At 34.7% G+C, this 14,471-nt stretch overlaps 1 protein-coding gene across 1 annotated transcript in view; it reads left to right on the top strand.

The window, feature by feature from the left end:
- The window catches only part of LOC143234511 (kinesin heavy chain-like), a 367,254-nt gene that overhangs the window by 302,221 nt on the left and 50,562 nt on the right, over nucleotides 1-14,471 (top strand). The window contains exons 2-3 of the mRNA XM_076471920.1: nucleotides 9,241-9,328; nucleotides 14,118-14,191. Of these exons, the coding sequence (XP_076328035.1) occupies nucleotides 9,241-9,328; nucleotides 14,118-14,191 (162 nt within the window). The remainder of the gene's footprint in view (nucleotides 1-9,240; nucleotides 9,329-14,117; nucleotides 14,192-14,471) is intronic.

The following is a 14,471-nucleotide window of genomic DNA, read 5'->3' as shown; positions in this document are numbered from 1 at the left end:
GTCATAAATTCAATAAGATTTGAAGTGAGGTATTTCGACTTCCGCCTGTGGTCTCACGTGACAGAATCTTGTGTCCCCTTTATGTCATCATTATTTAACGTGGCTGATGAACAAAATTAGAGTAAGCACTTCGTGAAATAGATATTGCTTTGACACGTGACATCCTGTTTTTTATTGGGGTTAACTTTCAACCCTGATGACGAGTTAAAAGTCAGCTCTAATCAAAACATATAAATAAAACGTTTTGTTGTTTTCTTCTCAATTAAAAGCAGATTTTAAACGGAATAATAATTCGTGATGACGAGAAAACCCACTTGTAGAGAAAATAAACCAATACAAAGGAACACCTTTATACCTATATTAATAAATATAATCAAACATCTGAGCGCGCCCTCTACATTTCTACACTTAATTACACAACCCCCTTCACGCATGTGGTTAGCTATCAGTCAGTTACCTCTTTCTTTGTGAACCGGACGATGACCGAAGGTCGAAACGTTGTTCGCTCATCTATATAAAAAAAAACATTTTTCTCAACCCATACCAGCCGTTTTTAAACACATATCAGGCTTTAAACGTTACAGGTCAGTCACTATGGACAATGTAATTTAACCTCTACAAATTCTCCTTCACCTGGTGACAGTAGGCCGTATTTTGAGGGTCGCGGGTTCGAATCCCCGTCGCATCAAACATGCTCGCCCTTTCAGCCGTAGTAGCAAAATAATATAACGGTCAATTCCACTATTCGTAGGTAAAAGAGTAGTCCAACAGTTGGCGGTGGCTGGTGATTACTAGCTGCCTTTCCTCAAGTCTTACACTGCTAAAAGCTTTGCACGAAATTCAAATAAACGAAATTAAGTTATTGTACAATACATAATTTGTACATATGTCGCAGTATGAGAACTGGGTAACGTAATGTCGATCATAAAGTATTTATGGTATGGTAGTGGTAACGTTTTCGACACGTGTTTTTAATGTAATCCGTGTTGATAGACAGTTATCTCACTGCAAATAAAGCTTGTACATAGTGATGATCACGACAGAAGATTGGATATTAAAAGATTAGGATCTGCTACGTTTGTTTATATAGTGTTCAACAATTTGATGGAAAGTAACATTGTGGATTACTACAGAGACATTGTAAGAATTCGGAGACGACTCCAAAGACAGAAATATTTTTTGAATTTTTGGTTCCATGCCAGAGTTCCCTGATGAAGAAAATACTTCTGAAGGAATTGGAGCTTGAGGTCGCTGTTTTAATTCTGCTGTACATCTACACATGTAGTTCGTTTATTTTGGAACTTTCAAACACTTCCATACAAATATCAATCGTTCTTAGTTTAACGGTCAGTCTCTGAAGCCATCCAAGTAGTGTGTTGTTGCTAGTGGTGACACAAATAGAAATATTGAATTCACGTATAAAAGTTGTAATTTTATTATACAAGTCACTGGTTAGGCCACGTATGGAATGTTGTGTTCAGTCTTGGGCTTTTTACCTTAGGAGAGACACTGAATTGTTGTTGAGAGTTCAGAGGAAGGGTACTAGAATGGTTAAAATTAAAGGTTGAACAATCGCCAAGTTTGTATATATTTTTATTTAGAGATGGATGACGTTTCGAGCCGACGCTCTTCGTCAGATCGTACAGTTTACAACAAAGACTCATGCGCAGAATTCAGAGAACTTGCGTGCGTAGTATTTGGATGTTGAACGTGAAAATTCTATATCTATTACATAAGTTACAAGTCATGAAAAGATAAGTAGGTAGCAATTGAAGTTTAAACAAAAAATGGGAAATGGAAATATTCAGGAAAAGAAATCGTTCATTTAAACCAGATGTAGAATCCTCAGATTGTACACTAATCTGAGTCCTCAGATTGTTCTCTTTTGTGAATTTCTGTCGGTCCACTAGTAAGTCCAAGAATTGAAGAGACCTCAACTGTATGGTTGTTTATGGTGAAATGTTTGTCTATAGGCGTATCTTGATTCCACAATTTAAGACTGTTTAGTTGTTCTCGTGCTCGATCACTGAGTCGCCAGGCTGTTTGTTCAGTATACTAACTGTTGCATCTTTTGTAAATTATACAGTAACTGATACACTCAGTGGTACATGTAAAGGATTGTCTTGTGTCGAAAGTTGTGTTCTTTTTTGTATATGTGTAGTGTTGTGTGGGTAGGTGACACATCTGCTTACGCGTGTTAGTGTCTAGAGTATTATTCTGTTTTTGTTTAAGGTTACTGTGAACCAGGATTTCTTCTAGATTTTTGTCATGCCTGTAAGAAATAATGGGTGGGCAATAAATTTAATGGTCGGGTGTTAAGTAAATATTCTGTAATTGTAATCTGATCTTATTATCTTGGTGATATGTTAGTACAAGTGGAATACCATCTGTGTGTTGGAATTCGATTATTAGTCGTTACATAGTTTACGTAGTGGTAGAAACTTTAAGTGATGAATTGACTTACTCTTTCTGTACGGGTTGGAAGATTCGAAATGTAGTTATATGTATGAATGTGTTTCTTTGTAATGTATGCTAGTGGTCAGTAAGCTAGATAAGTACACGAGATGCAAGGGATGTCACTTAAGTATTGTTTTTTAAAGTTAATTTATGGTACAGAACAGTTGAGATGGACTACTAGGTCCGTTGTTGTCCTGGACAGTGAATCTGAAGTTCCATTGTTCACGTCTTGTTACTACAAAATAGCGCTCAGTACTTTGGACCGTGGGTATATTATTATAAAAGTGGTACTCGTACTTTGGACCGTGGATGTATTATTATAAAAGTGGTACTCGTACTTTGGACCGTGGATGTATTATTATAAAAGTGGTACCTCGTACTTTGGACCGTGGATGTATTATTATAAAAGTGGTAGTCGTACTTTGGACCGTGGATGTATTATTATAAAAGTGGTACTCGTACTTTGGACCGTGGATGTATTATTATAAAAGTGGTACTCGTACTTTGGACCGTGGATGTATTATTATAAAATTGGTACTCGTACTTTGGACCGTGGATATATTATTTTAAAAGTGGTACTCGTACTTTGGACCGTGGATGTATTATTATAAAAGTGGTACTCGTACTTTGGACCGTGGATGTATTATTATAAAAGTGGTACCTCGTACTTTGGATCGTGGATGTATTATTATAAAAGTGGTACCTCGTACTTTGGACCGTGGATGTATTATTATAAAAGTGGTAGTCGTACTTTGGACCGTGGATGTATTATTATAAAAGTGGTACTCGTACTTTGGACCGTGGATGTATTATTATAAAGTGGTACTCGTACTTTGGACCGTGGATGTATTATTATAAAATTGGTACTCGTACTTTGGACCGTGGATATATTATTTTAAAAGTGGTACTCGTACTTTGGACCGTGGATGTATTATTATAAAAGTGGTACTCGTACTTTGGACCGTGGATGTATTATTATAAAAGTGGTACTCGTACTTTGGACCGTGGATATATTATTATAAAAGTGGTACTCGTACTTTGGACCGTGGATGTATTATTATAAAAGTGGTACTCGTACTTTGGACCGTGGATATATTATTATAAAGTGGTACTCGTACTTTGGACCGTGGATATATTATTATAAAAGTGGTACTCGTACTTTGGACCGTGGATATATTATTATAAAAGTGGTACTCGTACTTTGGACCGTGGATGTATTATTATAAAAGTGGTACTCGTACTTTGGACCGTGGATGTATTATTATAAAAGTGGTACTCGTACTTTGGACCGTGGATGTATTATTATAAAAGTGGTACTCGTACTTTGGACCGTGGATGTATTATTATAAAAGTGGTACTCGTACTTTGGACCGTGGATATATTATTATAAAAGTGGTACTCGTACTTTGGACCGTGGATGTATTATTATAAAAGTGGTACTCGTACTTTGGACCGTGGATGTATTATTATAAAAGTGGTACTCGTACTTTGGACCGTGGATGTATTATTATAAAGTGGTACTCGTACTTTGGACCGTGGATGTATTATTATAAAATTGGTACTCGTACTTTGGACCGTGGATGTATTATTATAAAAGTGGTACTCGTACTTTGGACCGTGGATGTATTATTATAAAAGTGGTACTCATTACTTTGGACCGTGGATATATTATTATAAAAGTGGTACTCGTACTTTGGACCGTGGATGTATTATTATAAAAGTGGTACCTCGTACTTTGGACCGTGGATGTATTATTATAAAAGTGGTAGTCGTACTTTGGACCGTGGATGTATTATTATAAAAGGGTACCGTACTTTGGACCGTGGATGTATTATTATAAAAGTGGTACTCGTACTTTGGACCGTGGATGTATTATTATAAAAGTGGTACTCGTACTTTGGACCGTGGATGTATTATTATAAAATGGTACTCGTACTTTGGACCGTGGATGTATTATTATAAAATTGGTACTCGTACTTTGGACCGTGGATATATTATTTTAAAAGTGGTACTCGTACTTTGGACCGTGGATGTATTATTATAAAAGTGGTACTCGTACTTTGGACCGTGGATGTATTATTATAAAAGTGGTACTCGTACTTTGGACCGTGGATATATTATTATAAAAGTGGTACTCGTACTTTGGACCGTGGATGTATTATTATAAAAGTGGTACTCGTACTTTGGACCGTGGATGTATTATTATAAAAGTGGTAGTCGTACTTTGGACCGTGGATGTATTATTATAAAAGTGGTACTCGTACTTTGGACCGTGGATGTATTATTATAAAAGTGGTACTCGGATACCACTATTTCAAAAGAGTAGCTCAGGAGTTGGCGGTTGCTACTGTTGACTATCAGTTCAGAGTTAGGGGACAGCTATGGCTTTGTGCGAATATTCGAAACAAATAGAACTGTGTAGAATATCGATTAGTGGCTAACAACGTCTTTCCAGCCACATATTACACCTGTACGGTTCAATAATGCCACGCCTTTAGTACCGACAGGCGACATCGAGTAGAATCGTGTACCGAGTTAAAAGCAAATTATGTGCTCAGGCAAACATCTCTTTTGTTATACATGTTCAATGATTTTTTTTTTTATCAAACAAGCCACTGTACGTATAAACACGTAGGATTTCTATTTTGTCCGTTTTTGTGATATATTACAATGTGGCGTCGATTTTATATTGACACTGTTATTATTTTATGACGTAGTTGCACAAACGAGTTGTCGTGATAATTACCGAATATCTTAAAAAAACAAAAAAACTTTCAGAAGGTACAATTCCTGTTGAAATCTCTTAGGATTTGCAGTTTGTTTGATACTTGCGATAGACGTGTGTATGTATGTCCTCACCTGCCTTTTTTTTTATCTCTGATTCGTTAATTCGTTTTGTTTTTCTCTTCTGTTTATTTAATATCGTCCGAGTAACTGAGAATTACGGAGCATTGTTATATAGCAGACACAAATGTTTTATGCTGTCGGGAGCGCCCTCTCTGTGACTTTAGAGCTTACAACGTAAAATACCGGGTTTTTATACCAATGGCAATATGTTATGTACCTTTATGCTAAACAGTTGATACACTACTATTAAAATTTATAATGAAGTGCTTGAGTATTGAGATTAACATGAATAGCCGTGTACATTTAAATGTATTGAGAAGCTAGCCCCTGTTAAAAGAATAGTTCTGTTTACTTGTAAAGACATGGGATCGGGTTCTCACACTTTCAAGATTTGGTTAATTTTTGTCACAGTACATTAGTATTAGATCTGTTATATTTTGAACACTGAATTTCTTATTCAGACCTTTGGAGATTTTCCAGCAAGAGGAACGGGAGAAAACTAGCATACTTAGAATAGGTATTTCATAACTGTTGTGTCAAATGGTTTATGTAAGTAGTGTTGTCTTTGTTGTATGCCAGCTGGCCTGGGTCCGGCATGGCAAGGTGGTTAAGGCACTCGAGGGTCGCATGTTCGAATCCCCGTCACATCAAACATGCTCGCCTTTTTAGCGGTGGAACGTTATAATGTGATGCTCAATCCCGTTATTCGTTGGTAAAAGAGTAGCCCAAGAGTTGGCGGTGGGTGGTGATAACTAGCTGCCTTCCCTCTAGTCTTACACTTCTAAATTAGGGACGGCTAGCGTAGAGCTCTCGTGTACCTTTGCGCGAACTTAAAAAAAACAACAACAAAAAACAAACAAACCAGCTGGCCTAAAGCGCTCTGGATTGATCAAAACACGTCGTTGTCGATGGATCCGAGGGGACATAGTCTCGTTGAAATACTGTTATTATACACTTTTCTTTGAAAGATTGTTTAGGCAGAGTATTCATGATGAATGTAGTGTTAAAAGATCTAATAGGCCTAATATTAAAGTATTAATTCTTTAAGATCATGCTTCTCCAGATTGATAAAGACGTTCATACCATAATAATTGTTCTAGTAATTAATTTCACAGTGTATTTCTCGAAGTGTTTTGAGTTACTTATTATTTTAACGTTTAACTTGTATGTACAAAAATCAATGCAAATCACAAAGTGTATTTTTGGCTACGCCCAAAGTAGTCACACATATCTAGCATTCTACTTTTTCCTGTTGTGTACTTATATCGGATTACAGCTGTCGACAATCCAGTGGTGTTAAAATACTGACTTGGTGTTGAGAGCTCATTGATATCAAATTGTTTTAAGAACACCGGTTGTAAGTGTTGGAAGAGTTAGAAAAAGAAGTGTTAATCACGTCGTAATAGGTAAGTGGCCGAATATGGAAAGAGTTGACCTTTCCAACTGACCAATTGTTGTCGTTACTTATTGAGCAATTTGAAGCTTGGAATTATTACAATAGAAAACCACCTAGCAGTGTGTGTCTAATGACCTATTTGTCTGTTGAGTAGTTTCGGTAACCTTTCAATGTTGTAATAATATTTCTCTATATATAATGCTGTTAGCAATATATCACCAACATTTCTACAACTACCAAAAATTGTCTATTTAGGAGCCTCGTATTATGTTCAATAACTTGTTCATTGATACGAACAAAAAAAAATCGGTACATTTTGTTAAAAAGTTCCCTTGTTCGTGACCTTCAAATTTATTCTTAATCACGGCAACGGAGAACAACCACACTGTAGCTGGTGCCGAAGAGGCCTTTTGAAAGTTCTATGACTCACCTGGCCGATTGGGATACAACAGACGTAGCAATGGTGTAGGCGATATTTATATCATCAGTTCTCGTGGAGAACAACTGTTCGGATGTGATTCAGTTGAGCTGTAATTAATATTATTATGTTTAATTATTTGACATTTGATTCTTATGTTAGCATTAATTACAAATTGTATATTAAATTAGCTGGAGTACCCGTCCCCTGTTCATGGTTAACGAAATGTTATCTTAGGACATGATAACTTGTTTCTCTTATGCGTCATTGTGAAAACACCCATAACAACTACAAAACGTAAAACTTAAGTATATATCTTGACATAGACCCACTGAACCCCCACGCCAAATTTGGTGAAAATCCATCCTCAGGAGGTAAAGTAGTGGTAAAAAAGCCCATGAAAACCGCAAAACTTAAAACTGAAAATTTATATGTACCCTTGTATGATCCTAATAAATCTCCATCCCAGTTATGGTGAAGATCCGACCACATCCTTTGATGTAATTACATTGACAGGCGATACTTGTATATATATAATTATTATTTTCCCGAAATGTGGTCGAAGGCTGCCTGGAGGAGTCATCTGTTTTAATCACACATTCTACAATATAGTAGTGTTGTCAGTCAGTCAGTCAGTAGACACTAAAATGGCGTCATATGATAGACCGTAAAAACTGCAAAGTTATATCATGAATCCTAAGAAGAATTATTCATTCGGTTGGTTTACAGCACAGCATGTAATACGAACTTCAAAATTAAGGAATACAAATATTTGTTACTTTTAATTTTGGTTTTACGTACTATTAAAGTGGAACATTTTCGGAGGGCCCTACGGTAATACACCTAGCTTTGTGTAATTATTTTATTTGAAGTTACTATCAGTTACAAGAACCAACAAAGCAGTTTGTTTTTGGAGCGAGTCACCCAATCATAGCATCTACGGGTAAAAAACTACGCTAGTAATTTTAAAATTGTGAGTGAAAGCAAAGGACAGTGTTATGTTGTATCTTAACCACACTACATCTGCTATATCCACTGCACGTGTTGTTTATGCACCTGATGGGGTCGATCGTCGGGATAGGGGACTAGAGCATAAGTGAGTCACGTATAGAGAGACCAGCTCGTCTGCTAGCATTCTGCATGGTTGAGGATAAATGGGGGTCAATGACTCATACACTTTGGTTTGAGACGATGAATTCTTTTAAGCATGGCGCAAACTGTTTACAACGATACAGAACAGTTGATTTCTTAGTGTTTTTATTTAGTTGTCAGCAAGTGTTAAAACATCGTAACTTTTTGTTTTACAGTATAGACCATAACAGCGATAATCTTTGTGGTTTAGTGCTTCGTTCACAGCGTCAAGACCTCGGTTTAATTGTTCCTGTTATCAAAATAACGATCATGTGTTTTTAAAAATTATTTTACGAAATAAACTGCAGTTTTCTGTCATATCTTTCGTATGTTATGTGTGTGCGCATGCGTGGTACTCTTCTTACGTTAAGTGTATGTATACATATACACATTGTGCCTTTCTTACATTGTTTCAGTGTATTTAAGAAAAACTTAGTTCATACATATGTAAAGTCCATCCGTGGGTCAGCAGTAAATTTACGAACGTACAACTCTTAGAAATCGGGGATTCGATTCCCTACGGTGAACAGAGTGCAGATAGCCAATGTGTATCTTTGCACTATATAGTGCCTGGTCTTGTCGTCGTCTTTCGCTTTCAAGTAGGCTTCAAACTGGAAACTTGAATCTTGTATATAGTTAAAACTTGTGATTAATAATAAATCCTTGGCCTACACAGTCTGTGCTCTTTACTTACCTGGTTCAGCCAGTAAGATATGTTAGCACTTAACAACTTCGTTCGGAAATGAATCTTTGGTAAGCAGTTAACAAAGAAAATGATTGGTGGATAAAACTCGTCTGATAGTTAAATATGTTTGAAAAGAACAATATTTTGGAACATATACATTATCATCAAGAAAAAAAAAAACGTCAGTTTGATAAAGCCTTCCCTCCTTAAATAACTGATACTCAGAACACTGATTAATTGGTATCTGATAAAACTATTTCTTTTGAATGAAATATATTTTATTCGTTTTTGTTTTTTTCCTGACAGAATAAGGTGTATCTGTACGACAAAGTTTTCAAACCAAACGCCACCCAAGAAAAGGTATACAATGAAGCAGCGAAAGCCATTGTTAAAGGTAACTTTTGTGTTCTGTGATCCAGTTTGTAGCTCGTTTTATGGTATGTTTCTTAGTGTAACGCTAGCGTGCCTTTTAGGGTTAGCTTTATCATTAATTGCATTCCAAAAATCGTTCGAAATCCCGGAAAGAAATGTGTACCGAAAAATTAAAATTCGTTTATGCACTGTTTCGTGGGGTTTGAATTCTATGTTGTGTTTTTGTGTCACAGCGATGGTATTAGTACATCGTAAATAGTGTTTGTATATAAAGAAAAAGTGTTGTCTGTACTCTAGTCATAAATATTACTTCAGGAGAAAAACCACATTACTCCTATTGTCATATATAAATTACTATTTTGAAAACCTAGAAATATGAGTTTCGTTTAAAATTAATTGTTCATTTTCAAAACTAGCAGGCCGATTATTAAATAGTTTATTTCATGACGTGTAGATATAATAAAACAAAAACAACTATTTTTTTATATTGAGAAGACGCTTTGCGTCTGAATATCCTTTCGAGAGTTACTTTCTAATCTTGAAGTGCTGCCCCCAGCGGTAAGCCTGTGGGATTGTGAGGTTAAAACTCGGGATTCGATACCTGCTTGTGGCACAGCACAGATGAAAAACTTCCCTTAACTAGAAACAAAGAATGTACCAAACTGCTTGAGTTATTAATAACATACAAGTCGGAAAAACAACCTTAGCAGAAACAGGTCGATAGGACCAACTAACTAATTTAGTAACATACTAGTCGCAAGGACAAGTTCAACAGAAATAGAACCGATAGAACCTACTATTACTTCTAGAGTTCACTTTGTATTATACGTCGGAAACGTAGCTTCACTGGCAGAAACGTAGAGTTACCCAGCATGAAATAATACCTCACCCCCCCCCCCCTCCTACTAGCGTTAGCGAAACGTATGAAAAGTCTGATTTGAGAGTTGAATAACTAAACACAGTTCTACTCACGTATATACTGACATAACCGTTTCGCGGAACACAGTTCTATTCACGTATACACTGACAAACCGTTTCGCGGAACACAGTTCTATTCACGTATACACTGACAAATCGTTTCGCGGAACACAGTTCTATTCACGTATACACTGACAAACCGTTTCGCGGAACACAGTTCTATTCACGTATACACTGATTACGGACAAAATTTTATTAAAACATATTGTTGGTCACAGTACATAAATAATTTCAAATTTACAATCGTCTGGTGTGTCTGTATTTAATAAGCTTACGTGTTAGTTAAAACAACGTAAATATATAAGGAAATACTGAAGCGCGTGATTTGTGGTAAATGTAATAACGAAATATAATACGTTTCAGTACCGCTGATATAATGCATCAACTACAAACTCCTTGTAAAATGGGAAACACGTGTATTAGAAGGGTTTGAGTAACTTTTATCTACAGTATTTTTAGACGCACACACACACGTATACATATATGTATCGTGTATTTGGAATCGGGTGACTTGAGGTAGGGAATTTTCCACGTATTCGTTGCTTTGTCAAGACTGCAATGCAGGGAAGTTGTGTGATACCCTTTAGTAGCGCGTCTTCCACTGTACGTTCTACCCCAGACAGTGTTGGCGCCAGCGGTGGTGACGTATGTATTGATTCATCCAAGACGCGACCGCCCAGCTGACTAGATAAATATTATGAGTGGGTGATGATAATATCTCGGTATGACGTCATAGTTAAAATGTACCTCTGGTGGGAAACAATAAATTAAACCGTAATTAATATTAGGGTTTACGTAAACGTGATTTACTCTACTCAAAACATTCGTTTTTCCTCTCCTGTAATATTTTATGTGGATTTAGTGTTACAAAAACACAACACAAAACGAGAAGGCAAACCTACCCATCATACTATTCTGCTGAAATCGGACAATAAAATTTTTTTTTTTTTTCAGTTTCTGTAACTTTTATATGTTGACTCAGGAACTGATTTTAATTCTTTTGTTTAAATAAAACGTTAAATTGTTTTTATAAAATAAGTTTGTCTTTGTTCTTTATTTGAAGACCAGAAGGTTTGAAATATGTCATTTGTCAGGAATAAATATTTCTCTAGAATGTGTTATTTTCCCATATACAGCATTAAGTATTTCTTTAGAATGTGTGTTATTCTCCCATATACAGCATTAAGTATTTCTTTAGAATGTGTGTTATTCTCCCATATACAGCATTAAGTATTTCTCTTGAATGTGTTATTCTCCCATATACAGCATTAAGTATTTCTTTAGAATGTGTGTTATTCTCCCATATACAGCATTAAGTATTTCTTTAGAATGTGTGTTATTCTCCCATATACAGCATTAAGTATTTCTCTTGAATGTGTTATTCTCCCATATACAGCATTAAGTATTTCTTTAGAATGTGTGTTATTCTCCCATATACAGCATTAAGTATTTCTCTAGAATGTGTGTTATTCTCCCATATACAGCATTAAATATTTCTCTAGAATGTGTTATTCTCCCATATACAGCATTAAGTATTTCTTTAGAATGTGTGTTATTCTCCCATATACAGCATTAAGTATTTCTCTAGAATGTGTGTTATTCTCCCATATACAGCATTAAATATTTCTCTAGAATGTGTTATTCTCCCATATACAGCATTAAGTATTTCTTTAGAATGTGTGTTATTCTCCCATATACAGCATTAAGTATTTCTTTAGAATGTGTTTTATTCTCCCATATACAACATTAAGTATTTCTCTAGAATGTGTTATTCTCCCATATACAGCATTAAGTATTTCTTTAGAATGTGTGTTATTCTCCCATATACAGCATTAAGTATTTCTTTAGAATGTGTGTTATTCTCCCATATACAGCATTAAGTATTTCTTTAGAATGTGTGTTATTCTCCCATATACAACATTAAGTATTTCTTTAGAATGTGTTATTTTCCCATATACAACATTAAGTATTTCTCTAGAATGTGTGTTATTCTCCCATATACAGCATTAAGTATTTCTCTAGAATGTGTGTTATTCTCCCATATACAGCATTAATTATTTCTCTAGAATGTGTGTTATTCTCCCATATACAGCATTATGTATTTCTCTAGAATGTTTTATTCTCCCATATACAACATTAAGTATTTCTTTAGAATGTGTTATTCTCCCATATACAGCATTAAATATTTCTCTAGAATGTGTGTTATTCTCCCATATACAGTGTTAAGTATTTCTCTAGAATGTGTGTTATTCTCCCATATACAGTGTTAAGTATTTCTCTAGAATGTGTGTTATTCTCCCATATACAGTGTTAAGTATTTCTCTAGAATGTGTGTTATTCTCCCATATACAGTGTTAAGTATTTCTCTAGAATGTGTGTTATTCTCCCATATACAGCATTAATTATTTCTCTAGAATGTGTGTTATTCTCCCATATACAACATTATGTATTTCTCTAGAATGTGTTTTATTCTCCCATATACAACATTAAGTATTTCTCTAGAATGTGTTATTCTCCCATATACAGCATTAAATATTTCTCTAGAATGTGTTATTCTCCCATATACAGCATTAAGTATTTCTCTAGAATGTGTGTTATTCTCCCATATACAGTGTTAAGTATTTCTCTAGAATGTGTGTTATTCTCCCATATACAGTGTTAAGTATTTCTCTAGAATGTGTGTTATTCTCCCATATACAGTGTTAAGTATTTCTCTAGAATGTGTGTTATTCTCCCATATACAGTGTTAAGTATTTCTCTAGAATGTGTGTTATTCTCCCATATACAGTGTTAAGTATTTCTCTAGAATGTGTTTTATTCTCCCATATACAACATTAAGTATTTCTCTAGAATGTGTTTTATTCTCCCATATACAGCATTAAGTATTTCTCTAGAATGTGTTTTATTCTCCCATATACAGCATTAAGTATTTCTCTAGAATGTGTTTTATTCTCCCATATACAACATTAAGTATTTCTTTAGAATGTGTGTTATTCTCCCATATACAGTGTTAAGTATTTCTCTAGAATGTGTGTTATTCTCCCATATACAGTGTTAAGTATTTCTCTAGAATGTGTGTTATTCTCCCATATACAGTGTTAAGTATTTCTCTAGAATGTGTGTTATTTTCCCATATACAGCATTAAGTATTTCTCTAGAATGTGTTTTATTCTCCCATATACAGCATTAAGTATTTCTCTAGAATGTGTTTTATTCTCCCATATACAACATTAAGTATTTCTTTAGAATGTGTGTTATTCTCCCATATACAGCATTAATTATTTCTCTAGAATGTGTGTTATTCTCCCATATACAACATTATGTATTTCTCTAGAATGTGTGTTATTCTCCCATATACAACATTAAGTATTTCTCTAGAATGTGTGTTATTCTCCCATATACAACATTATGTATTTCTCTAGAATGTGTTTTATTCTCCCATATACAACATTAAGTATTTCTTTAGAATGTGTGTTATTCTCCCATATACAACATTAAGTATTTCTCTAGAATGTGTGTTATTCTCCCATATACAACATTATGTATTTCTCTAGAATGTGTTTTATTCTCCCATATACAACATTAAGTATTTCTTTAGAATGTGTGTTATTCTCCCATATACAGCATTATTTCTCTAGAATGTGTGTTATTCTCCCATATACAGTGTTAAATTTGAATGAGACAGGACTTCAGATTGTTGTTTTAAAAATGTTCAAACTTGATACCTAAACTTCAGTTTGTCAGTATATATTTTGATCATTGTTAATCGGGTATATTATAAATTTTCTTGTTAATAAATAAATAATTCTGCTGCTATTTTAACTGTACTACAGATGTCCTCATGGGCTACAATGGAACAATATTTGCCTATGGCCAGACATCTAGTGGAAAAACACACACGATGGAAGTAAGTTAACATTTAATAGCTTGTAAATACTAGCTTGGTAAAATTTCTTGTCCATGCTTATGTATATATAAGATGTACTGAGATTGGAAGACGTTACATTATATCATAAAGTGCACAATGTAAAATAGTTCGGTTTATTTTTGTAAAAACAATTGATATTAACACAGAATAGGCTCAGAGATGCAGTCTCAGAAGTGCAAGATAATTTATTGAAATTGTTTTAACAAAAGAGAATAGTTCAGGTCATATACTAACTGTAGTTCAATAATAAAAAAATCTA

This window comes from Tachypleus tridentatus, chromosome 12, assembly GCF_004210375.1.
Source record: "Tachypleus tridentatus isolate NWPU-2018 chromosome 12, ASM421037v1, whole genome shotgun sequence".
In the NCBI taxonomy this organism is placed as follows: domain Eukaryota; kingdom Metazoa; phylum Arthropoda; class Merostomata; order Xiphosura; family Limulidae; genus Tachypleus; species Tachypleus tridentatus.
The sequence above is the reverse complement of the archived record's forward strand: the minus strand, read 5'-3'. Positions and strand labels throughout refer to the sequence as shown.